We start from the raw sequence: 26,449 nt of genomic DNA on the forward strand, positions 1-26,449 counted from the left end.
ATGTTTTGAGGTAAATGTAAATAATAAAGAGGGTTACTATTGAGCCAGGTATGGTGACACACACCTGTAAGCCTAGCAGAGGTAGGAGGATTGATGTGACTTCAAAGCCACCCTTTGTGAAACAATGTCTTATCTGTCATTATAGTTGTCACAGTTAGCACCTTTCCACCCACCTCTGTCACTCCAGATTTCAGAGCAGTTGATCTACTGTACTGAAGATCCTGAATATATTATGAGGAACTGTAGCCATTGTGGCCTATAGTCCTAGCTAGTCTGATACCAGAATTTAGGACGATCCAGGAATGTTATATTCTTGTAATCCTAACCCTCAGGAGGCTAAGGCAGAAGGATCATGAGTTGAAGCCAGCCTTAACTACCAAGCTGAGCCCTGTCTCAAAAATAAAATAACTAGGGCTGGAGAAATGGCTGAGCGGTTAAGGCACATGCCTATGAAGCCTAAGGACCCAGGTTCAATTCTCCAGGTAACATGTAAGCCAGATGCACATGCATCTGGAGTTCATTTGCAGAGGTTAAAGTCCCTGGTGTGCCCATTCCCTCCCTCTTCCTCTCTCTCTCTAATAAATAAAAATAAAATCTCTTAAAAAATAAAACAATTAGGATTGATGATATTTTATAGTCTTTATGGCTAGTAAAAAACTATATATATTCACTGTTTTTCTGTTCTTTCAGGAGAATATGAAGAAGCACTTAAGGTAATGTTTGTTTCCTGTTATTTTCAAATTATTTGGAAATATTGATTAAGACTTTAATTCCACTAGGAATTAGTAAGTATATATACAGTGCAACCCATTTTTCGGAAGACTGATAAGTAGGGCATGTAACACAGCACATGGCAGCTTCTAATTTAAAAAACTCTTCTAGTTGATGCCTCATTTTGTTGCTGGTTTTGGTGCCACCATCTTTTTCACAAATAAAAAGAGGGCTGGGAAATGGCATAGTGTTTAAGAGCACTTTTTGAGAACCCGAGTTCAATCCCCAAGCACCCATGTAAAAAGCCAAGCATGGTTATGCATGCCATTAACCCCAGTGCTGAGGAAGGTGGAAAGCAGGAGGAATATTGTTGGGATTTGGTACTCAGTCAGACTAACTGAGAAAGAAAAAAAAACAGGGAGCTCCAGGCTCAGTGAGAGAGACTGAGGGAAATAAGGTAGAAGAGCAATAGAAGAGGACAACCTGATTCTTCATCTGGCCTGCACACCAGGCATGTGCATTTGCACACATGGGCATAAGACACACACATAGACTTCACTCACCCAAAATAAATAATTCTTACGTGTGGTGGTATACCTTTGTAACCTAGAAGTCAAGAAACCAAGCCAGGTGTGGTGGCACACGCCTTTAATCCCAGCACTTGGGGTAGGAGGATCGCTGAGTTCGAGGCCACCCTGAGACTACATAGTGAATTCCAGGTCAGCCTGGGCTAGAGTAAGACCCTACCTCAAAAAAGAAGCTGCTGCCAAGGCAGGAGGATCTTGAGTTCCAGGCCATCCTGAGCTACAGTTCTGGGCCAGTCTTGGCTATATAGCAAGACTCTGTCTCAAAACAAACAAACAAGAAGCTGCAATGCCATAGTTCAGGCCTGCAGTTCCAGCTACTTGGCACTAGGGTGACAAGATTGGAGTCCAGTTCAGGGACAGCCTAGGTAATATGGTAAAACCCTGTCATCAAACAGCACCCTGTTTTGGTGCTGAGAGTCTAGCTCAGGGCCTCATTTATACTAGGCAAGTGCTCTGTGCCCACAGCCCACCATATACACACACACATGTATATAGAGAGAGTTAAATGATTGCTACGATCACACATCACTTGACATAAATATGAAATGCTGTTTTTTTAAAAAATATTTTTATTTGTTTATTTAAGAGACAGATGGGCATGCCAGGACCTCCATCTGCTCCAAATGAACTCCTGGTACATGTACCACCTTGTGCAGCTGGCTTGCAAGGGTGCATAAAGTGGCCCATGTGTCTGGAGTTCATATGCAGCAGCAGGAGCCCCTGCCATGCCCATTCTTACACTCTCACATTCTCATATTCTATCTATCCATCCATCCTTTCAAATAGATAATTCACCACACTTCTCTATTTCAGTGCTTTGAAATTTTATTTGGAAAAAGAAGTGCTCAATATGTTTTTGCTGTTCAAAATATGCTTTCAGATGGCCGTTAAACAGGGAAACCAACTACAGATGCAAGTCTATGAAGGGCGTTATGTAGATCAAGCGCCTCCTCTGGTTGTCGCAGAAAAGCGGGCAACTGCCAGGACAGGGAAGAAGCCACTTGCACATTATTCTTCAGTGGTGAGAGTCCTGGGATCCGATATGAAGGCCCCAGACGAGCCTGCGACACAGGTATGACCTGTTATCCAATTCTCTGACTGTGCATCTCACTGTCTTTTATGTCCCACTTAACCATACATTAGACATTTGTGAGTTAATATTGACCATCTGCCTCTGACTTTTTTTGGTTTTTTTTTTTTTCAACGTAAGGTTTCACTCTAGCCCAGGCTGACCTGGAATTTGCTAGATAGTCTCAGAGTGGCCTCGAACTCACAGAGATCCTCTGCCTCCCAAGTGCTGGCATTAAAGGCATGCACCACCACACCCGGCTGCCTCTGACTTTTTGAAACTGGAAGCAGTGGTTTATTGTGGTTTAGTGGAAAAGAGGAACCATAACATACACGCTGCTTCCCTCTTCTGCTTCTTCACACTTTCTAAAACCACACGTTATATCACTTGACAAAGGAAACCTCGAAGGAGCTGTGGCAGTGCACAGGGACACAGCCGTGGTGGCTGCGGGATTGACTGGAAACTACAAAAGTTCCTGTGGAATCCAAAGAGAATGTCCTAAGAGAACACTGGATGGAGAGGAGAAACCTACGGTAGCTGTGAAGGCCCTGATGCCATAGATGTCAAAGTAATATCTTCTGGTCACAAATTTACTGTAAAAAGAGAACATGCAGCGAGGCGAGGTGGTACACACCTTTAATCCCAGCACTTGAGAGGCAGAGGTAGGAGGATCGCTGTGAGTTTGAGGCCACCCTGAGACTCCATAGTGAATTCCAGGTCAGCCTGAGCTACAGTGAGACCCAACCTCGAAAAACAAAAAAGGATAGAGAGAGAGAGAGAGAACATTCACTAACATCCAGAACAATAAAAGCCATGTTGAACGGACCAGGTTAGTTTGCTGAGAATGAAACCAGTGAGGTCAGTTTTAGAGAGATCCCTTCACACATGCTATCAAAAGTATGCAAGAGTGCACGCCTGTAATCCCAGCACTCGGGAGGCAGAGGTGGGAGGACCACCATGAGCCTAAGACCACCCTGAGACTACATAGTGAATTCCAGGTCAGCCTGAGCTAACGTGAGACCCAACCTTGAAAAACAAACAAACAAAAAAAAAAGTGTACATTTACCTACAAGGATCGCTATACTAACAGCTCTACCGAAATCCCCAAGTTCCCAATTGTACCTGATATTGCACTGGAACTGCTGATGGCTGCCAACTTCCTAAGTGGTAAATAAGTTATAATAAACTGTTAATTTTTTCAGTATTTAAAAAAGAAGAAACATCGAAATAATACATTTTGGAGAAAATATTTTAAACAAGAAAAGTAACTTTCAATGCCTTGTACTGTGCTTTTCTTGCAGTCATGTCCACTTGCTCCTTGTGACACCGACCAGCCTCAAGAGAAGCCCCCAGACTGGTTCACAAACTACCTGGAGACAGTGAGTGTTCTCTCTGGCTTGGGTTTTAGTAGCACTGTTAGAACAGGTGGAATGTGGAGGAACTAGAAAGCTAAACCCAGATTGTTGCTGCCTCTGGTTCAGGTAAATGAAGAGCGGTTGCCAAGGCTTTCCCTACTTAGAACAAATCCAGTCAAGAAAGCTCTCACCTCTGCCTTCAGGCACCAGGAAAAAGGGAGATTAATTCTAAGCATGTAAGGGAGAGGGACAGATCTGAGTACTTTAGAATTAAGAGGTTAGAGGGCTGGAGGGATGGCTTAGCGATTCCCCAGGACCCACGTTAGGGGGTGCATGCATCTGGACTTCATTTGCAGAAGCTGGAAGTCCTGGTGCGCCCAATTCTCTCTCTCTCTCCCTCCCTCCCTCTTTCTCTGTCAAATAAATAAAAAATAAAATATCTTTTAAAAAAAAAAAAGGAATTAGGTTAAAAAGGTACTCATCAAAAGAATTTGTGACCCACGCCTTTAATCCCAACACTCTGGAAGCAGAGGTAGCAGGATTGCTTTGTGTTCCAGGCCAGCCTGGGACGACTGAGTGAGTTTTCAGGTCAGCCTGCGCTAGAGTGAGACCCTACCTTGACCAAAACAAAACAAAAAGATTAAAAAGACTAGGTGTGGTGGTGCACACCTTTAATCCCAAAATTTGGGAGGCAGGAGGTAGCTATAAGTTCAAGGCCACCCTGAGACTACATAGTGAATTCTAGATTACCCTGAGTTAAAGTGAGACTCAACCTTGGAAAACCAAAACAAGAAAAATAAAATTGTGGTATTTGAGTTAGTTTAGTTGTAGAAAGAATAATTATTTTATTACATTGTTCATTTCTTCAGTAGCTATTGGTCTGTTAAGTTCTAATGTTAATATATATTGTTTGTTTTGGTTTGGTTTGTTTTTTGGTTTCTCAAGGTCTCAGTTTAGCCTAGGCTGACCTGGAATTTACCATGTAGTCTCATGCTGGCCTCAAACTCACAGCAGTCCTCCTACCTCTGCCTCCCGTGTGCTGGGACTAAAGGGACGTACCACCACATCTGGCTGTTTTCACGTTTTCCAGTGCTAGAACTGAGTTTTCTCCCTACCTTCTTCTTATTCTAGTTCAGAGAACAAGTGGTTAAAGAAACAGTTGAGAAGCTTGAACAGAAATTACATGAGAAGCTTGTCCTGCAGCAGCCACCCTTGGCTTCCTGTCCCTCCGAAGTCTCAATGCCGGTTTCAGAGGAAACACTATTTTTGCCAGAAAACCATTTCAGCTGGCATATTGCTTGCAGCAACTGCCAAAAAAGGATCATGGGTGTGCGCTACCAGTGCAGGTGAGCAGCCACTAGGAGCCAGTATGTGTCAGCTGGCTTCGAGCAGTGGTTCCTAGCATTCTGGGGAATTGAAGAGGAACTGGCTATCTTATGAGACGCTGATGGTGTAGCTTTGGTCTGGAAGCACATGCGCCTCACATACATCGTGTAGGTTGAGTGGCGGTTACTTACATGCTGTGTTCAGATGAGCATTTATATTGACTGAGCCAGATGAAATTAGGTTCCCCAGAACAAAATTAAATCACTAAGAATTGCTACCCTTGGGCTGGAGAGATGGGTTAGCGGTTAAGCACTTGCCTGTGAAGCCTAAGGACCCCGGTTCGAGGCTCGATTCCCCAGTACCCACATAAGCCAGGTACACAAGAAGGATGCATGCATATGGAGTTTGTTTGCAGTGGCTGGAGGTCCTGGCGTGCCCATTCTCTCTCTATCTGTCTGCCTCGTTCTCTCTCTGTCCTGTCGCTCTCAAATAAAAAAAAAATTTTTTTTAATTAAAAAAAAATAATCACTACCCTCTTGCTCCAGATACTATATATCTTGCTTCCTCCCATAAATTGCCTACAAAAATAGGTACAGGTGAAGTGTTATTCTCATGTCATTAATGAGGAGAGTATTAAGACTTGGCATGATCAGGTGACGTTTAGATTACTACCTAGCTGGTAATAGAGAAAATATAGCATGCTTGCTCTTACACCTCTCTGCCTCAGGAACTTCCAACTATGATGTTTTATCTGTGTCATCCTGTTCCCCACAGCCTGTGCCCATCCTACAACATCTGTGAAGATTGTGAAGCTGGACCATATGCCCATGACACTAACCACGTCCTGCTGAAGTTACGGAGACCTATTGCGAATGCCTCAGAACCATTTTCTCACTCAAAATATTCTACTCCTCGACTGCCTGCTGCTCTGGAACAAGTCAGGTAAAACCATGTGCTTGGGGTTGCTTGGCCTCTGATGGGCTTTTGATTTTGATGACACAAAATGCTGGTGATAAAAATATCTGATGTATGGGCTGGAGAGATGGTTCAGCGGTTTAGACACTGCCTGCAGAGCGTAAGCTTGAGTCCCCAGTACCCAGGTAAAGCCAGATACATGAGTGGCCCATGCATCTGGAGTTTGTTTGAAGTGAGTAGAGGCCCTGATGCTGCCATCCTCTCTCTCTGTGTCTCTGCTTGCAAATAAATACATTTTGGAATTTAAATATATAATACAGTATCAAGCTAGTATGGTGGTGCACACCTATGGCACTCAGAAGGATCCCGAGTTCAAGGCCAAGCTGAACTACATAGTGAGACCCTGTCTCAAAACAAAAATGATAATGTTATGAAACTACAGATGGTTTCCTGATTTCTCCTCCTCTTCAGTTACTGTGCAGTAACGAAGAAACTTTCTGAGTGGAAATAACATAAAAGAAACCACAAAACTAGACATGTTGATAAACTGGACTTGGCTCCAGTAACTTCAAGATTGGTTTACTGCTTGTCTTTGTTTAAGACTTTCTTTTTTCCTCACAGGCTCCAGAAACAGGTTGATAAGAACTTTCTGAAAGCAGAAAAGCAAAGGTTGCGTGCTGAGAAGAAACAGCGGAAAGCGGAAGTGAAGGAACTTAAAAAGCAGCTCAAGCTGCGCCGGAAGATTCACCTATGGAACTCCATCCATGGATTCCAGAGCCCCAAGTCTCCTTTGGGTCGCCCTGAGAGCTTGCTGCAGTCTAACTCCCTGATGTAAGCCCGGGGTGGCTGGGGTGGGGGTGGGGCTTGAGGCCGAGCTCTCTGGAACTGGGTCTTGAGCCCTCTTCTGTCTCAGTCATTGGCAGCCCCAAACACCCACACCCTTAAAGCTTCCCATTCTCAGGCCCACGCTAGTTTGGTGGTTGTTTTTGAGCTTGCTTTGTTGCCTTCTTCAGAATGCCAGAAGGTAGAAAAGTGCAGAACTGGAGGATTGGGGCTTTTTCTTGGAGGCAAAGGCGACAAACAATAGCCTTAATTATTTTTGCTTTTTGCAAGGCCAAGTGTCACGCTAGTCCAAGTAGTCCCAGACTGGCCCGAAACTCGCATCGATCCTCCTACCCCTGCCTCCCAAGTGCTGGTTTTAAAGGCATGCACCATCATGCCCCATTTGGATTATTCTTTCAAGGCAAACACCATTGGTACATCCTTAAGGGTCACAGTCACCCTCTCAAGTCACAGTGTGGGGTGCTCAGAAGCCATCACACCCCACAAGTGACTAGCATCTGGATTTCTGTTCAGGCTTCCCTTGCAGCCCTGTGCACCCGTGATGCCAACACTCAGTGCGGCGTTCGTAGATGAGAACTTGCCTGACGGGACTCACCTCCAGCCAGGAACTAAGTTCATCAAACACTGGAGGATGAAAAATACAGGAAACATAAAGTGGAGTGCAGACACAAAGGTATTATTTTCACACAGAATGTTAAGACAAAGTAGTTTAAAGTGGCAAAGCACACAGCTGACAGGCTTTTTCTTGTCCCTATTCTTTTCAGCTCAAGTTCATGTGGGGAAACTTGACTTTGGCTTCTACAGAAAAGAAGGATGTTTTGGTTCCCTGCTTGAAGGCCGGCCATGTAGGGGTTGTGTCTGTGGAGTTCATCGCCCCAGCCTTGGAGGGAACGTACACTTCACATTGGCGTCTTTCTCACAAAGGCCAGCAGTTTGGGCCTCGGGTCTGGTGTAGTATAATAGTGGATCCTTTTCCCTCCTCAGAGAGCCCTGACAACATTGAAAGGGACATGATTAGCTCAAGCAAAGCTGATGATCTCGCTTGTGAGCAAGAGGTGAGCATTTGCAGACTGACTCAATAAACCAAGTTATTTCTCCAAGAGTTAGGAATGCCAAGCATTGTGACACATGACTAATTCAAACACTTGGAAGGCCCAAGGCAGGACAATTGCTAGTTCAAAGCTAGTTATACCTACATAGTAAACCCATTCTTTGTCTCTGTCTGCTTCTCTCCTTTCTCTTTCTCAAATAATTAAATAAATAATTTTTTTTAAGTTCATTTTAGGGCTGGAGAGATTGCTTAATGGTTAAGGAGTTTGCCTACAAACCCTAAGAACCCAGGTTTGATTCACCAGTACTCATGAAAGCCAGATGCACAAGGTGGTCCATGCATCTGGAGTTTGTTTACAATGGCTGGAGGCCTTAGCACACCCATTCTTTCTGTATCTGCCCCTCCCACATACACACACAAAAGCAAATTAAAAAAAAAATTTTTCTGCCGGGCATGGTGGCGCACGCCTTTAATCCCAGCACTCGGGAGGCAGAGGTAGGAGGATTGCTGTGAGTTCGAGGCCACCCTGAGATCACATAGTGAATTCCAGGTCAGCCTGGGCTAGAGTGACACCCTACCTCAAAAACCAAAAAAAAAAAAAAAAGATTTCTGGTTTTTCTAGGTAGGGTCTCATGCTAATTCAGGCTGACCTGGAATTCACTATGTAGTCTCAGGCTGGCCTCAAACTCACAGTGATCCTCCTACCTCTGCCTCCCGAGTGCTGGGATTAAAGGTGTGCGCCACCACGCCCAACCCTAAAAAGAATTTTTAAAAATTTTAGTTCAGTTTTAAAGGTTTTAGCCCATTGTTTTTAAGCTTTTACTTAGAATACCAGACTGGCAGGAAGCACATGACAGAGCAAACAAATTCATAAGAAATTTTTTTTGAAAAACACCTCATGTAGGTTGGACGTTGTGGGTTCACAACTTTAATCCCAACACTCAAGAGGCAGAGGTAGGAGGATCACTGTGAGTTCAAGGTCACCCTGAGTCTACATAGTGAATTCAGGTCAAGCTGGGCTAGAGTGAGACCCTACCTTGAAAAGGACCCATGTTCAACTCTCCAGACCCCATGTAAGCCAGACACACAAGGTAACGCAAAGGTCACACTTGCACACAAGGTGATACCCCCCCCCCCAAAAAAAAAACATGGGGCTGGAGAAATAGCTTAGTTATTAAGGCGCTTGCCTATAAAGACAAAAGACCCAGGTTCAGTTCCCCCCCAGAACCAACGGTAAGCCAGATGCCCAAGGTGACATACATCTGGAATTCTAAAGGCCCTGGCACACCCCTTCTCTGTCTTTCTCTCTCTCTAATAAATAAATCAATAAATAAAAATTAAAAACAAAAAAACACCTCATGGGCCAACAAGAAAAGCCATGATTCCACAGTTCCCTTTGAGCACATGTCCTTGGTAACCTTAGAGATCTCCCAGAGAGCTTCACTTCCTAAAGGTCAAAATATTATTCAATAATGTCATCATCACTCTAGGAAACAAGTCTTGGACAGATAGGCTTTTGGGAACACTTAAAATCACAGTAGCTTCTCCCCCAACACATTTGTGTTGTTATCTGGCCTAGTCCTCAGAGTGTTTCAGTGTTTTACAGTCTTGGTATAAGCAGTCTCTTGAGTGCTTTTTTTTTAAATTTATTTATTTATTTATATATTTGAGAGAGAGAGAAAGGAATATAGAGAATGGGTGCACCAGGGCTTCCAGCCACTGCCTATTAACCTGGTATACAATTTTGCTGTTTGTTTTTTCAAGGTAGGATCTTGTCCAGGCTGACCTGGAATTTAGTACGTAGATTCAGGATGACATCAAACTCATGGTGATCCTCCTACCTCCAGGATTAAAAGAATGCATCACCATGCCCATCAGTTGTTTTTTTTTTTTATTTTTTGTTTGTTTGATTTTTTTGTTTTGTTTTGTTTTTCGAGGTAGGGTCTCACTGTAGCTCAGGCTGACCTAGAATTCACTATGTGGTCTCAGGGTGGCCTCAAGCTCACAGCAATCCTCCTACCTCTGCCTCTCAAGTGCTGGGATTAAAGGCATGTGCCACCATGCCTGGCTTTTTTTTTTTTTTTTTTTTTTTTTGTAAACAAGAGAGGGAATTGGTATGCCAGGGCCTCCAACCACTACAGTTGCACTTCAGACACATGCACCTTGTGTGTACATGTGACCTTGTGTGTGTGTGTCACCTTGTGTGTCTGGCTTACATGGGATCTAGAAAGTTGAGCATGTGTCCTTAGGCCTCAAAGGCAAGTACCTTAACTGCTAAGCCATCTCTCCAGCACTGCCTTTATTTATTTATTTATTTGTTTGTTTGTTTATTTTCAAGATGAGGGTCTCCCTGTAGCTCAGGCTGACCTAGAATTCACTATGTAGTCTCAGGGTGGCCTCGAACTCACAGCAATCTTCCTCCCTCTGTCTCCCCAGTGCTGGGATTAAAGGCATGCACCACCACACCAGGTTGCTTTTATTTTATTTTTTCATTTATTTATTTGGGAGAGAAAAAGAGCCAGATAAGAGAATGGGCATATCAGAGCCTCCAGCCACTGCAAAGGAACTCCAGACACATACACCCCGTTGTGCATCTGGCTCACATGAGTCCTAAGGAATTGAACCTGGGTTCTTTGGCTGCCTTAACGGCTAAGTCATCTCTTCAGCCCTCTTTTTCTTTTTTTTTTTTAATTATTTATTTCATTTATGTGAGAGAGAACTGGCACACCAGGACCTCTAGCCACTGCAGTGGAACTCCAGATGCATGTGCATCTTGTGTACATGCACCACCTTGTACATCTGATATACATGGGTTCTGAAGCTTTGCAGGAAGGCACCTTGACTGCTAAGCCATCACTCCAGCCCCAGTTTCATTTTTTTATACAACTTTCTTGTTAGTGAAAGAGACTGTTTACTGTAGTTTATAGTTAATGTTAACTTCATGATTTTAAGTATTATGCTAACTATAGCTAATATAAGTTGTAGGAAAAGTTGAGTGAAGGAATAGTATATAAACTTCTATTTTTGCAACATTTTTGTTCCTAAAATTATAAATTGTTTTGGTTTTTCAAGATAGGGTCTCATTCTAGCTCAGGCTGACCTGAAATTTACTATGTAGTGTCAGGGTGGCCTCAAACCCATGGCGATCCTCCTACCTCTGCCTCCTGAGTACTGGGATTAAAGGCATGCGCCACCATGCCCGGCTTATAACAATTTTTTAAATAGCATTTTTCTTTCTTTCTTTCTTTTTTTTGTGAGGAGAGAATTGGGCGTATCAGGTCCTTTTGCCACTGCAGATCTGTGGTCCACTCTGTGAATCTGGGTTTCTGTATGCTTTGGGAAATTGAACCCAGGCTGGCCAACTTTGCAAGCAAGCCCTTAACCACTGAGAAACCTCCCCAGCCCCAAAACTATAACTTTTTTGTAGGGCTGGAGAGGTTGCTTAGTGGTTAAGGTATTTGCCGGCAAAGCCTAACAACTCAAGTTCAATTCCCCAGTGTCCACATTATGCCAGATGCACAAGGTAGAACTTGTATCTGGAGTTGTTTTACAGTAGCTAGAGGCCCTGGTGCCCCCATTTTGTCTGTCTCTATTTTCTCTCTGCTTGTGTGTATATATATGTGTGTGTGTATAAAATCTTTTCTTGTTTTTTTGTTTTGTTTTGTTTTTAGAAGTAGGGTCTGACTCTAGCCCAGGCTGACCTGGAATTCACTATATATTCTCAGGGTGGCCTTGAACTCACGGTGATCCTCCTACCTCTGCCTCCCGAGTGCTGAGATTAAAGGCATGTGCCTCCATGCCCAGCTAAAATATCTTTTTTGTTTTGAGGTATGTGGGTGTCATTTTAGTCCATACTAACCTGGATCTCAGTAGCTTCACGCTGACCTCAAACTCAGTGATCTTCCTACCTCAGCCTCCCAGAATGCTGGAATTAAAGGCCTACACCACCACACCTGGCTATGCTGTTTTTTGGAGGGAGGGGAGGGGGACATTATCAACCTTGGGCTTTAGTTGCATTGAGAGCCTAAATATGTCCCAATGATTTGCCTCTATACAGGAAGCTTTTCTTCTAGCTAAAGAGGAAATGCAATTTGGTGAAACGAGTAAGCAGACAGAGGGGACAGGAACCTGCACGCCACAGAAGACAAAGACTGTTGCCAGTGAGAGGGAACTCTACATCCCATCCATGGACCTTCTGACTGCCCAGGTGGAAAATACAGTACTGTCCTTTGAGGGGAAAGGGACAGAAAGAGCACTGGACGAAGAGTTGTCTCTTTGTTGCAGAGAAGGTGGTACAGCCATAGTTGGTTCCTAGGAAGTCAGAGAAGCTCGCTTGATCCACCAAAGTTCCTTTAATTAGAACGAGATCTCCCATGACAGCAAGTTTCTAAACTGTTTCCTCTGTACTGGAAGCTTAAATCATGTGCTTCACCACAGTTTCCCTTCAGCTGCCCATTTAGTCCATCTGCTTCATCCTCACACCCACTGTGCTTTCTTTCTTCCTGGCTATTTAGTCACTTGAGTCTCTACTTCCCATGTAACTCCTTACTTTCACTGGACTGAGGCAGGAATGAGAACAAGGTTGAACCCAGGAAAATGTATAAGTGCCCTGGAGGTCCAGTCATGACAGAACAGCTCCAATGTGCACTGCCAGCAGCTTGATTTGACCATCTTTTTTCCTAGGATCTGCTGTCCTTTGAGCTGCTGGATATAAACATTGTCCAAGAATTGGAGAGAGTGCCCCATAACACCCCTGTGGGTAAGAATGTCACCTGGCTCATCTTGTTTAAGTTATTAACGAGTACCAAAGTACTGTAGCTTAGCTATTGGTATCTAGTATTTTCTTCTGAGGCAAGGATTTCTCCCACACTATAAGAGTAAGGATGCACCCAGGGCTTATTTTCCTCCTTTCTCTGCTCTGTTTGAAGCAACAATAAATTTGTGCAGGGCTTCCTTACTATAAAGGAACCCTCTTTACTTTTCCTCCTTTTGTTCCTCTACATTCCATGGTTTTGGGTCTTGTCTATGACCTTGCAGGTCAGTTCATTATAATCCTTCCTGCATTGATTGATGAGATAGTTTCACACCTGGTGAGCTGGAAAAATTCTTTATGACAGGTGTTGGAACGTATTTGGGTTTATTTTAACCCTACAGGAAGCAAGAAACCTAGGAACTGTTGCTTCTGGACAGTGGCTGTGGATGATGTGATGTGTTTTCTCAGTTGATGGTTCTCCTGTCTTCATTCTCCAGATATGACTCCCTGCATGTCTCCTCTGCCACATGACAGTCCTTTAATAGAGAAGCCAGGCTTGGGGCAGATACAGGAAGAGAGTGAAGGGGCGGGATTAAAAGCACTTCCTGGTAAGGGGTTAAGTATCTGCTAACTATTCTCATCCTCCCATATCACAATCTATTTTTACACCTATTCCTTACTAACCCCACCTCAGCATGTAAGTGGGTGTCTGTAGCACCTTCCTTTCTGGAGCCTCCTCTCCAGACACAGAGAGCAGCTATTCCTTGACCTCATTTCAGCATGGGTAATGACTGGGAGAAGTTCTCAACTCTTGAGACACCAAATATAGACAAAGATGATGTGTCTTTCAGATACCACTGGATTGGCAAAAAGGAGGGCTGAGCGCACTGCATTAGTGGAAGAAGCAGAGGAAGACCTGAGCGGGACCCAGTTTGTGTGCGAGACCGTAATCCGATCCCTGACCTTGGACGCTGCTCCAGACCACAGCCCACCCTGCCGGCAGAAGTCCCCCCAGAGTAAGTGTCCTACATTCCCACCAGCTAGCAGAGTGACACCTGAATAATGACAAAATGTGCTTTCTCTGAGGGGATATTGATTTTCACTGGAAACTGATCACTTTTTTTTTTTTTTTTTTACTTTTTAATTGTTTTTTCAGGGAGGGGGTAGAATCAAGGTAGGGTCTTGTTCTAGCCCAGGCTAGCCTTGAACTTAACATCAATCCTTCTACCTCTGCCTCCCAAGCGCTAGAATTAAAGGCGTGTGCCACCACACCCAGCACATTTGTTTCCTTGACTTTGGATAAGCTACCTGATCATTATAATTAGAGCATTTGCTTAAAGTATGTCATTTTTTTGTGTCTGGCTTCACGTGGGTGCTAGAAGATTGAACTCAGGCCAGCAGGATTTGCATGCAAGCACTTTTAATCAGTGAGCCATTTCCCCACCTCCTAAATCAATTTTTCTTATATTGGAATAATTAATTTCTAATCTATGCCCTTGAAATATCTGATAAATAATTTAAGAGCAGTGCTTCCTGTGGAATTAAGCTTGGAAGGTTTTCTGTTTTAAACTTAAATATGAGTGGAAATTACTATCTGCAGCAGTGGTTTGAAATTTCTTCTGCTCCATATTATCACCATGTTTTAATTCAGAAACCCAGAAGTTATTTTTGTATTTTTTTCACACATATATACAAGTGTGTAACAGAAAGATGTAGAAGGATTTATATCAAATTACCCATAAGTTACTCTGATGGGACTTGGGGTACCTTGTTATATCCTTCCTTCCTCCAGTGATTTTTCTCATATACACTATGTATCACTTTTGTTTTGGGGGTTTTTGTTCCTTTTTTGAGGTAAGGTCACCGTCTAGGCCAGGCTGACCTGGAATTCACTATGTAGAGTGGCCTCGAACTCACAGCAATCCTCTTACCTCTGCCTCCAGAGTGCTGGGATTAAAGCCATTATGCCTGGCTCAGTTACCCCTTTTTGATAGCCTATCTTAATACTGTTAAACAGCACATGAAGAAGGATAAAGGACTATAAGGTTCATAGTGCTGTGTTGGAGCCTAACTGCTTCTGCCTGCCTTGTTTGTGTGGGCTTTGGTTCTACTTGGTTTGACATTATCTTCAAATTTAGCATACAGCCATGGGTCCAGCATAGCCTTCATTTATTATTTTTGCTTGTGTGTGGGTAATGTGGTACGTGTCTGGTGTGGTGTGTGCATGTGTGCATGACCCTGTGCTCCCCTGTGGTGGCCAAAGCAAGAACACTGGGTATCACTCTTTCACCAATTCTTATTTGAGCCAGAGGCTCCTACTGACACTAGAACTGACTGGTTTTTATGAGCCCAAGTAATTCCCTGATCCCTTTTCCCCTTTTGGGGACTGGAGTTAATAGGCACACGTGGCCATGCTCTGCTGTGTACATGGAATCTGGAGATTTGAACTCGGCTGGTTTCAGGCCTCCCCAGGCCCTCATGCTTGCACAGCGAGCACACTTAGCCACTAAGACATCTCTCCAGCCCGCCTGTGGCTTTTGTAACACTAGCTCTTCTTGATTCACAAAACTTGACTTCTACTTTCAAACTGGGGGATTTCATTCTGTAGTGAAATTTGCCTTGTCTGGAGATGGACCATTTGAAGACAAGAAGGAAGAGATCATCCACGTTGCTGAGGAAGAAGTTGAGGAAGAAGAGGAACTCAAAGATGAAGTTCAGAGTCAGTCCTCTGCTTCCTCAGAGGACTATATCATCATCTTGCCTGAGTGTTTTGATACCAGCCGCCCACTGGGGGACTCTATGTACAGCTCTGCACTCTCGCAGCCAGGACTGGAACGAGGGGCTGAAGGCGAGCCTGGGGTTGAGGCTGGGCAGGAACCAGCTGAGACTGAGGAGAGACTCCCTGGTGGGAAGAGCCCGCCAAAGGAGCAGAGCATCAATGATATCCTCATGGCTTCACAGACGCTGGAGACAGTGCCCCTGGTCCCAGAGGTGGTGGAGCTTCCGCTGCCGTTGTCCAGGTACTGTTCAGCCCCCCTCAACTGGAGGGTTCAGAAGTGAAATAACCAATTGGAGGAAACAACTTGATCTCAAAACCTTTGTTTTTGAGGTAGGATCTCACTCTAGCTTAGGCTGACCTGGAATATTTCGTTTTTCGAGGTAGGGTTTCACTGTAGCTCAGGCTAACCTGGAATTCACTATGTAGTCTCAGGGTGGCCTCGAACTCCTGGTGATCCTCCTACCTCTGCCTCCCGAATGCAGATGCAGAGATTAAAGGCGTGTGTCACCACGCCCAGCGAGAGCCAGTTTTTTAAACACAAACGTCCCTGGATCTTCGTTGTTTTTTTTTTTTGTTTTTTTTTTTTTTTTTGACAGAGGGAGAGAAAAAGAGAATAGGCATGCCAGGTCCTCCAGCCATTGCAAACAAACTCCAGACGCATGTGCCCCCTTGTGCAACTGGCTAACGTGGGTCCTGGGAAATTGAACCTGGGTCCTTTGGCTTTGCAGGCAAATGCTTTAACTGCTAACCCATCCCACCAGCCTTATTCTTTTATTTTTTATTGTTATTTATTTGAGAGTGACAGAGAGAGAAAGAGGCAGATATATAGAGAGAATGGGAGTACCAGGGCCTCCAGCCACTGCAAATGAACTCTAGGCACGTGCATCTGGCTAACGTGGGTCCTGGGGAATCAAGCCTCATACCAGGGTCCTTAAGCTTCACAGGCAAGCGCTTAACCACTAAGCCATCTCTCCAGCCCTCTTTTTTAATATATATACACACATAATACTTTTTTCAATTAGTTTATTTATTTGAGAGCAGGGGGAGGCAGATAGAGAAGAATGGGTGTGCCAAGGCCTTCAGCTACTGCAAATGAACTCCAGACGCATGTGCCACCTTCTGCATCTGGCTTATGTGAGTCCTGGCAAATCGAACCTGGGTCCTTTACTTTACAGGCAAAAGTGCCTTAACTGCTAAGCCATCTCTCCAGCCCCCTTCTTGTTTTGATTCATGGGTTAAGACATGTAGGTCAGTGACAGAGCATGAGGCTTTGGATTCAGTCCCCAGCAGGATAACAGAAAAATCATTCATATATTAACCCTAAAATGCATAATTAGGAAGTTAAACTCATTACGGAAAAAATAATACTACAAACTCACATATAAATTGTTTAAGACTACTGCATCTGAGTCCACTGATGTCTCCTATAGTATAGTATAGAAGATGCTGGCACCTTCGCCATAATTTAAACCATTACTTTATCAGCACCACTTGATGTTGGGGGAAGTGACCAGACTGAAGCCAGTCTTTCTAGTTTGATTGATGCTAAAGAGGAAAGCCAGGAATAGAAGGCAACCCTTCTCACCAGATCTTTAAATTCACACCTGTGTTCTGGATCACCTGTAATGTGATGTCATGAAAAGCCTCTGCAGAGAATTTGACATTGCCATGCTGCTTGCCGGGATTTTTTTTTAAGTCCTATATTTTATTTTTATTTATTTATTTGAGACAAAGATACAGAAATGGGCAGGTAAAGAGAGAAAATAGGTGTGTCAGGGCCTCTAGCCACTGAAACGAACTTCAGAGGCATGTGCTCCCTTCTTTATCTGGCTTACGTGGGTCCTGGGGAGTCAAACCTGGGTCCTTTGGCTTTGTAGGCAAGCACTTTAGCTGCTAAGCCATCTCTCTAGCCCAGTTTTTGTTGTTTTTTTTTTTAACCATTGCCATTGGTGCTTTCAACTTACTTTCAACATTGTATCTTTCTGAAAGGAGCCCTCCTTGTGTAAGTCACGGTTCCCCAGGAGTGGACTTACCGGTTACCACACCAGAAGTGTCTTCAGTCCCTGATCAGATCAGAGGAGGTAATGACAAGCCTGAGCTTCACGTCTTTGTCTTTGCTTCTTTCTAATGGAGACCAGGTAGAAACAGGTTCTCCATCTTCCTAATTCTTGGCAGCTTTTAGAGAAAGTTTTCCTTTTCCAGTGGTGGCACACGCTTTTAATCCCAGCACTTGGGAGGCTGAGGTAAGAGTATCACCCTTAGTTTGAGGCCAGCCTGGGGCTACAAAGTACCAAGTCAGCCTGGGCTAGAATGAAACCCTACTTTGAAATAATAAAAACTGCCAATCATGTGGTGCATTCCTTTAATCCCAGCACTCTGGAGGCAGAGGTAGGAGAATGGCAGTGAGTTCAAGGCCACCCTGAGACCACATAGTGAATTCCAGGTCAGCCTGGGCCAGAGTGAGACCCTACCTTGAAAAACAAACAAACAAAAAAAACCCTTTCCCTCTGTCCTCATTCTGTGCATTTCCCTCTTATTCTTTTTATTTCTAAAGTAAGGAGCTAGTTGTGGTGGCTTACTTCTTTAATCCCGGAACCCAGGAAGCTGAATTAGGAAGATTGCCATGAGTTCAAGGCCAGCCTAGGCCACAGAGAGTTCCAGGTTGGCCTGTTTTAGTAAGTGAACTTAGGTGGGCTGTAGTAGGAAAAACAAAACGTGTTTGGAGCAAGGCCAGTGTTAGCTTCTAGCTCCAGTTCACCTTTCCTAGCCAACCCCCTGCAGCAGGTCAGCTGCTCTGGCTGTGGGTCTCTTTCCCTGCTTGCAGAATCAGGACAATAGCACTGTGACATTGTAAATAGATCCTCAAAATAACTACCCCAAAAAGCCAAACCTAAAAGTACTTAGAACTCATATACCAATATAGTAGGGTTATAGAATTGATTTTCTAAATATTTATTTATTTGCAAGCAAAGAGAGAGAAAGAATAGGCACACTAAGGCCTCTTGCCCTCTTGCCACTACAGATGAATTCCAGATGCATGTGCCACTTTTGGCATCTGGCTTTATATGTACTGGGGAATTAAACCCAAGTTGCAGGCTTTGCAATCAAGTGCCTTTAATGCTAAGCCATTTCCCCAATCCAGAATAAATCTTTTTTATTCAATAAAAAGTCATCTTGTAACCAGGCGTAGTGGCACATGCCTTTAATCCCAACACTCGGGAGGCAGAGGTAGGAGGATCGCCATGAGTTTGAGGCCACCCTGAGACTAATAGTAAGTTCCAGGTCAGCCTGGCCTAGAGTGAGACCCTACCTCGAAAAACCAAAAGAAAAAAAAAAAAAAAGTCATCTTGTGTCAGATGTTGTGGCAGCTCTCAGGAGGCAGAGGCAGGAGGACTGCTGTGAGTTCCAGGCCAGCCTGGGCTAAGAGTGAGACCCTACCTCAAAAACAACAACAACAAAGAAACTCATCTTGTATTGCATTTCTGGACCAGTTTCTTCTTATCAGTCACTTAAACCACCCACAAAACATTCCCAAATATTTCGAACAAGAACAAAAATGAAACACTCGAGATTCTCCTGCTTAACTTGCCACCTGCCTTAATAATAGCCTTGCTGTGTGAGTGGACTCTAGGTGCTTATGGACGCTGCATCTAACCAACAGCTCTTTTGCTTTTAGAGCCCAGAGGCTCACCAGGAGTTGTAAACAGCAGACAGAAGAGCTATGAACACTCAAGGTAACGACCTTGTGCAGTCTCTTCTGCAGAAGCACATGGATATCCTAGCATTGCTTCTGCTTCAAAGAGCCTCTCAGAGCCATGTGCCCACATCCATCTTCCCAGCACAGGAGAGCCCTCATTCCCTCCCATTCATACTTCTAAAGCTCTGAGTAGCACTGGACAGAGAGCTAAAGCTCATGTGTCAGTGCCTCTCAGTCCAGATAAGAAAGCAGGGCCTTAGAGAAAGCAGGAGCAGCGTGCCCAGTGTGCATCCTAGCAACTTTCTTTAGACACACCTGCCTCTCTGTTCATCATCCCAGAGCAGTGTCCAGAAAAATCACATTTCCTTTGCCAGGTTTTTTCTGTGGATGAGCAGACAGACTGCTGATAGCCCAGTGTCCCGATGACCACGTGAACTGGCAGCTAGGCCTGAAAGCTGGCATGATAACCAGGGCGGGGTCTTTCCTGCAGTGCTCATGTCTTGTACCAGCAGAGCTGAGCCTGACATCAAACCAAGACTGATAGCTATGGAGCCACTTACATCACATCACCTTTCTCACATCATATGTTTTTCTTTTAAGGAAATCTTGTTCTCTTTCGAGATTAGCTCCCAGATTATCTTGTAAGAAGCTCGTGGATTTGTTTTATTTGGGGAAGTAATTTGGTTTTCTCCTCAGGCACCACAGCGGGAGCAGCACTGCTGGAGGACTGGTGAAGGGGGCTTTGTCTGTTGCTGCCTCTGCATACAAGGCCCTGTTTTCTGGGCCACCAGTCACTGCACAGGTTAGTGTTTTGTTGTTGTTTGTTTTTGTTTTTGTTTTTTTCACCGAGGTAAGGTCTCACTGTAGTCCAGGCTGACCTGGAATTAACTATGTAGTCTCTGGGTGGCCTCGAACTCACAGCCTCCTACCTCTGTCTCCCGAGTGCTGGGATTCAAGGCATGCACCACCACACCCAGCTGTGTTTTATTTTTCTAAACCTCAGCTCCAGTAAAAATGATGGCATCAGTCTGGATTGGTGAGCATCATAGTATGGATTGTAGATTTAGTTTTTGATTAACACAACTTCTATTTCCTAACTTTATGTCTTTAGCCAAGAGCTCTGGGGAGGAAAGGAGAAGGTCCTTACATTTTCTCGGGACCTATTACATGTATAGAGTTGTTATTCCAATTGCTGGTGATACAAGATGACTAAGACAGTGTCTCCTACCCAACAACTATGGTAAATGGGTGAGGCAAACACATTCACAGTACAAGGCCAGAGGTCTCTAGGAAGATAATGTGTGAACTGCCATCTAAAGGACAAAGCAGGTATTCCCCAGGAAAGACAGATGGAAAGAACATTGAAATGCTAGGTGTGGTGATTCACTCCCGTGATAACCAGCTAGTCAGAAGGTAAGACTAGCCCAGACTATTTGGTGAGACTTTGTTTCAAAATAATTCTTTTTTGTTTTTTTCTAGGTAGGGTCTCAGTCTAGCCTAGGCTGACCTCAAACTCACAGCAATCCTCCTACCTCTGCCTCCTGAGTGCTGGGACTAAAGAGGTACACAACCATACCCAGCCTCAAAATAAATTTTATTTGTGTGAGAGAGAGAATTGGCATGCCAGGGCCTCCAGCCATGGCAAAAAATACTCTAGATGTGTGCTCTCCCTTGTGCATCTGGCTTATGTGGGTACTGGGGAATCAAACCTGGGTCCTTTGGCTTCGCATGCAAGTGCCTTAAGCACTAAGCCATCTCTCCAGCCCCCCAAAACAATTTTTTAAAGAACTGAAGATGGGGCTGGAGAGATGGCTTAGCAGTTAAGCACTTGCCTGTGAAGCCTAAGGACCTCGGTTCGAGGCTTGGTTCCCCAGGTCCCACGTTAGCCAGATGCACAAGGGGATGCACGCATTTGGAGTTCGTTTGCAGAGACTGGAAGCCCTGGCACACCCATTCTCTCTCTCTCCCTCTATCTGTCTTTCTCTCTGTGTCTGTTGCTCTCAAATAAATAAATAAATAAATAATTAAAAAAAAAAAAAAAAAAGAACTGAAGATGTAGTTAAGCTTAGTAAGTGGTAAAGCTCTTGCTTAGGATACCAGAAACCCAGGGTAGGGGTTCCACCGTGCACCCCCCCCCAAAAAAAAAACACAGTAGCTAATAAAAAGACTTGGTAGGGTGAGTGTGGATTATGAATCTGGTCTCTGAAGAGTAAGAAAACAAAGGATTGGGGCTGGAGAGATGGCTTAGTGGTTAAGGCACTTGCCTGCAAAGCCAAAGGACTCAGGTTTGATTTCCCAGGACCCACATGAGGTGGCACATGCATCTTGAATTCATTTGCTATGATGCCCTACTGTGCTCATTCTCTCTCTCAAATAAATAAAATTGAAAAAAAGAAAGAAAGGATTGTAAGGGGTTAGAATTTTTGTTTTTAGGCATGTAAGGGTTTGGGGAAGTGATTTAATGTGATTGCTGTGCTATTGTGGGGGCTTAATGGAACTGGAATCCATACATAGGTGTGCAAAATGTAGTCATTTTTGGATAGTGAGTTTACAGCATATCCAGATAAAAGGTTAAACCATCCAGAGTGCATTGGATATGCATATCTGGATCACAGGGAGAGATTTGGCCTGGTGCTAACAGTTGAGAATCACTTGCATACAACTTATAGCAGGAGACATCTTCAGCAGTGGGAAATGCTGCAGAGGTGTGACTAAGTGGTGAGGAATTTGAGAGTTCAAGTGTGCCCACTTTACAATAGCCGGGCCACAAAGGGAAAACAAGAATAAAAGCTAGGCTACATGAGGCAGAAGAAGGTGTTTTTAATGACTGAGGGGCTGGAGAGATGGCTCAGTGGTTAAAGGCACTTGCTTACAAAGCCTAACAGCTCAGGTTCAATTTTCCAATACCTACATAAAGCCAGATATACAAAGTAGCCCATGAATCTGGAGTTTGTTTGCAGTGGCACGAGGCCCTGGCACACCATTTCCTCTCTCTCATCTCATCTCTTGTCATTCTCTCTTTCCCTCTCTCAGCTTCAAATAAATAAAATAAAAATATTAAAGATGACTGACACTTGAGATGGAAAGGCCTACTAGTTAGCAATAGAAAAAGGAAAACAGCCGGGCGTGGTGGCACATGCCTTTAATCCCAGACAGAAGCCACCCTGAGACTACATAGTGAATTCCAAGTCAGGTCAGCCTGGGCCAGAATGAGACCCTACCTTGAAAAAAAAAAAAAAGAAAAGAAAAGAGGAAAGCCAAGTATGAGTGGATTAAATCTGTCAGGAAGACAGATAATCTCTAATATAAGCAGAAAGCAGGAAGTAGTTCATGGGTAAAGTACATGCCTGGCATACATGAAGCCCTGGGTTCTATTCCTAGCACTGCCCCCCCACCAAAAAAAAAAAAACAAAAAGTCTTCTCAGAAGCATTCTCCCTGTTCTTAAGCCAGTCCTTTGCCTCCCGTCTTCATGTACGCTTCTGAAGCGCTCTCTGCCCCTCAAAGGACCCATTTGACTTGTCAGGTGCTAGAAAGACTAGTGACAATGTAATGAAGATTTGTAAGATAAACAAATGAAAATGTCTGCTTCTGTTGTCTCTGTACAGCCAATCATTTCTGAAGACCAGACAGCGGCCCTGATGGCCCATCTCTATGAAATGGGATTTTGTGACAGGCAGCTGAACCTAAGGCTGCTGAAGAAACACAATTACAATATCCTGCAGGTGGTGACAGAACTCCTTCAAGTCAACAACAATGACTGGTACAGCCACCGCTACTGAGGAGTGATCCTGAATTAAATTAACTGCCTGCTGCTCAGAGATGATCTTCATTCTGTCACTGAGGTGTAGGGTAGAAATCCCCTCTTGGTTTTTAATCTGCCGAGTCTATAGAACATCATTGAATGGTTAAAACAATACCTGTTACAGTATTTTTTGAAGCGAATCAAAGATAAGAACTTCAATTTTCACTTTAAAAATCAGATAAGTAGTAAGATGAGTTTTTCAACTGATTTAGATAAAACTCCTTTCTCCACCTTAGTGCATTGAAGAGTATAACCTCAACTTCCTGTAGAACCTTTTTTTTTTTTTCTCCTGCTTGTATTGAAATTGAGTATTTTTCTTTGGCTCATGTGAATGTTTTTAATGGGTTATCTGTTAAATGTCAGTTGTTGGGTTGTTGTTTTTTTTTAATTAACCTTGGAAGTTATTTTTAAGAATTATTCTCAGCTAGGTGTGGTGATGCACACCTGAGGCCAGCCTGAGACTACATAATGAATTCCAGGTCAACCTGAGCTAGAGCAAGACTCCACCTCAAGAAACCAAAACAAAGAATTATTCTCATAATTTCTGTAGCCAACCCAAGCCCTCATACCCATGTGACAGTGGAAGGACACCAGAACATGATTAAAAACATTGCTGCCGGGCGTGGTGGCGCACGTCTTTAATCCTAGCACTCGGGAGGCAGAGGTAGGAGGATCACTGTGAGTTCGAGGCCACCCTGAGACTACATAGTTAATTGCAGGTCAGCCTGAGCTAGAGTGAGACCCTACCTTGAAGAAAAAAAAAAACAAAAAAAAAAAACATTGCTACTCTTCCTTCCTCCAAGAGAAAGTCATTTCCCTGTAAGACATAGTAAGTAACAGCTATCTGGAAACCCCATTGGTACATTTGCATATCCATCTTGCAGGAATTTCCAATGAAAGGAAGGGTGTGCTAATTAACTCACCAGCACCTGAGCAGTTTCTACTGTAATTTTACATGAACTTTTCTTTGAAGGAAAAAAAATCCTAGATAGGAAATATTTTGCTAATCCTGCAGAGAAGGAAACAACCCTACCTATGACATAAAAGGAAAAGTAAATCTAGCACTTTTTTCCTAAGTGTCACAGTAGGTCTTATTTTACAATAGAATGGGGGGAATAGGAATGTGAAAGGCAGGCTCCTATGTTGGTCTCCGGATAAAGTGCAGGTATGGGCAAGTGGGGCACAGAAAATGCCGAGGACCTCTTGAATGCTGGGAGTCCCCTGAGAGGTCTAGTCCTGGAGAGGCTAGAACAAGAAGCAATGGCTACCGTTTTGCAAAATTTGGATGGAGTTGAAGCCACCGATAAATGTTTAGTTTGACCCTAGGATAAGTAGGATAAAGGCTTGCTTTCAAGGTCCCAGGTCTCATTCTGTTTTTAGAAGGGGAGTCATGGGTATAAGTGCTGAAGAAAGGGCTAGCAAAAACTGCTAAAGATTTTATTCGTGACATGATTTCCAGAAAAGAAAGAATCTGAACCCAAACCCATGGGGAAAGAGTTAAAATAGTATTATTTAACCTGGTTGGTTATTTATACTAAATGGTGATTTTAATTAGTCATAATATGTTTATTTACAGTATAACTCTTGAATGCTTCTAAATAAACCACAATCCAATTGCAACCCAACCAGGCTGTTTATTTCAAACGTTTTCATTGGGTTTTGGGATGGAAAGCCAAGCCACAGTGAAGCAGTTTAAGGGTGACAGGACCCCAGGGTGAGTAGCTTTCTCCTTGACTAAATGACAGACTTGTCCTTGGGCCTGTAGGGGAAAATCATTACACTTTACCACACCTGACTCTGACCTGTAGTAGTTTGAATAGATGGCCCCCAGTATATTCAGTGTTTTGTTATTCAGTGTTTTGTTATTCAGTGTTTTGTAGTTTGGATTTGCAGCCACCTGGTTGAAGGAGGTGGATTTGAGATTCCAAGACATGCAAAGTACCTGAGTTCCTTCTGGAGTTCCTGAGGTGGATCTGTAGGCTTCATTAATCCCTTCCTCCCTAACTGTGCCTGCTCTGGAAGTTCTTCTCAGCCAACCTGAAGCTGTCTGCTACAGTAAGGTCGGGCCTTTTCTTACTCTGCCCCGTAGTGTCCTTCCACTCCCTTCTGAGAAGGCCCTTCTTAGAGAATTAAGATTTCTGGTAAGATTGCTCTTTTCCAGAAATCTGACCCCGGTGTTAGCGCCAGTTCTTCTCCCTTCCTGGTTCCAGACTTGAATATGATGGGTAGGCTCAGGCTGGACATGGTGGCGCACGCCTTTAATCCTAGCACTCTGGAGGCAGAGGTAGGAGGATCGCCATGTGTTTGAGGTCACCCTGAGACTACATAGTGAGTTCCAGGTCAACCTGAACTAGAGTGAGCCCCTACCTTGAAGAAAAAAAAAAGCAGGCTCAGGTTGGAGGGATCTCAACAAGACTGAGTCAAATTGATTCTCATACAGTGCAGTTTATATATCAAGAAAATAGGTCAGTGAAGAAAGTCCTGGGGCAATGGCCCCTATCAAGAACATGGAAGGCACAAATGGAGCTCATAAACATGGTTCACGGAAGTGAACCTGGTAGCAGACTGGAAAATCTTTTTGGTCTGGACTCAGGCACACACAGACCTATCTTTGACCCTTAGTGGTTTTCGCTTCCTCCAAAACCTTTGATACAGCAACTTCATTTTTGTCCCCAGCACCAAGTAGACAAACTAAGTAGCCAAACTGGGCGAGGTGGCACCTTTAATCCCAGCACTGGGGAGGCTGAAGTAGGAGGATTGCTGTGAGTTCCAGGCCAGCCTGGGATACAGTGAGACTCTACCTGGAAAAAACAAAACTCAAGCCGGGCGTCGTGGCACACGCCTTTAATCCTAGCACTTGGGAGGCAGAAGTAGGAGGATTGCCATGAGTTCAAGGCTACCCTGAGATGACAGAGTTAATTCCAGATCCAACCTCGAAAAACAAAAACAAAAACAAACAAAAAAAAAAAAACAAAACTCAGCTGCTCATCCCTGGGGCTCACACAAAAATTTCCCAACCTAGCCAGGCATGGTGGTACACACCTTTAATCCCAGCATGCAGGAGGCAGAGATAGGCATTTCATCATGAGTTCGAGTTCGAGGCCACCCTGACAGTAAATAGTAAACTCCAGGGCATCCTGAAGCTCTAGCGAGACCCATCTGGGGGGGGGGGGGGTGAGGGATCCCAACCTGAGTTTCAAATTGGGCTTCTCAAACACCCTCTTGCCTCCTTGGGCCAGAAAGAACTCTGCCTTCTTATGTTCTGGGCTTCACAGCCCTCTTGCAGGCATGGCGGCTCACACCTCTAATCCTAACACTTGGGAGGCAGGAGTAGGAGAATCCCTGTGAGTTTGAGACCAGCCTGACGCTACAGAGCAAGTTCCAGATCAACCTGGGCTAGAGTGAGACCTTACTCTGGTGGGGGCTGGGGAAACACTCTTGCCTACCCTAGGCAAGAGCTCTCTGCCTCCTTAATGTCTAAGCTCCAAAAACCCCATCTTGGGGTTAGGAGAGGTGGCTCAGGGGCTAAGGTGCTTGCCCGCAAAGCCTGATGACCCAAA

At 44.1% G+C, this 26,449-nt stretch overlaps 1 protein-coding gene and 1 pseudogene across 5 annotated transcripts in view; both read left to right on the top strand.

Moving 5' to 3' along the window:
- The window catches only part of Nbr1 (NBR1 autophagy cargo receptor), a 37,783-nt gene extending 13,269 nt beyond the window's left edge, over positions 1 to 24,514 (top strand). The window contains exons 5-21 of one of the 5 annotated variants that reach the window (XM_045159823.1): positions 691 to 713; positions 2,179 to 2,370; positions 3,669 to 3,746; positions 4,854 to 5,068; positions 5,823 to 5,990; positions 6,585 to 6,794; positions 7,320 to 7,479; positions 7,571 to 7,861; positions 11,915 to 12,064; positions 12,541 to 12,616; positions 13,108 to 13,218; positions 13,462 to 13,626; positions 15,219 to 15,630; positions 17,379 to 17,470; positions 19,051 to 19,123; positions 19,783 to 19,888; positions 22,693 to 24,514. In XM_045159823.1, the coding sequence (XP_045015758.1) occupies positions 691 to 713; positions 2,179 to 2,370; positions 3,669 to 3,746; positions 4,854 to 5,068; positions 5,823 to 5,990; positions 6,585 to 6,794; positions 7,320 to 7,479; positions 7,571 to 7,861; positions 11,915 to 12,064; positions 12,541 to 12,616; positions 13,108 to 13,218; positions 13,462 to 13,626; positions 15,219 to 15,630; positions 17,379 to 17,470; positions 19,051 to 19,123; positions 19,783 to 19,888; positions 22,693 to 22,866 (2,696 nt within the window). In that variant the 3' untranslated portion in view covers positions 22,867 to 24,514. The remainder of the gene's footprint in view (positions 1 to 690; positions 714 to 2,178; positions 2,371 to 3,668; positions 3,747 to 4,853; positions 5,069 to 5,822; positions 5,991 to 6,584; positions 6,795 to 7,319; positions 7,480 to 7,570; positions 7,862 to 11,914; positions 12,065 to 12,540; positions 12,617 to 13,107; positions 13,219 to 13,461; positions 13,627 to 15,218; positions 15,631 to 17,378; positions 17,471 to 19,050; positions 19,124 to 19,782; positions 19,889 to 22,692) is intronic. The other 4 variants (XM_004655330.2, XM_045159824.1, XM_045159825.1 and 1 more) reach the window with 4 other exon arrangements.
- Positions 2,610 to 3,542, top strand: LOC105943811 (annotated as a pseudogene).
- Positions 24,515 to 26,449: the final 1,935 nt, after the last annotated feature.

This window comes from Jaculus jaculus, chromosome 9 (assembly GCF_020740685.1).
Source record: "Jaculus jaculus isolate mJacJac1 chromosome 9, mJacJac1.mat.Y.cur, whole genome shotgun sequence".
NCBI classification, from domain to species: Eukaryota; Metazoa; Chordata; class Mammalia; order Rodentia; family Dipodidae; genus Jaculus; species Jaculus jaculus.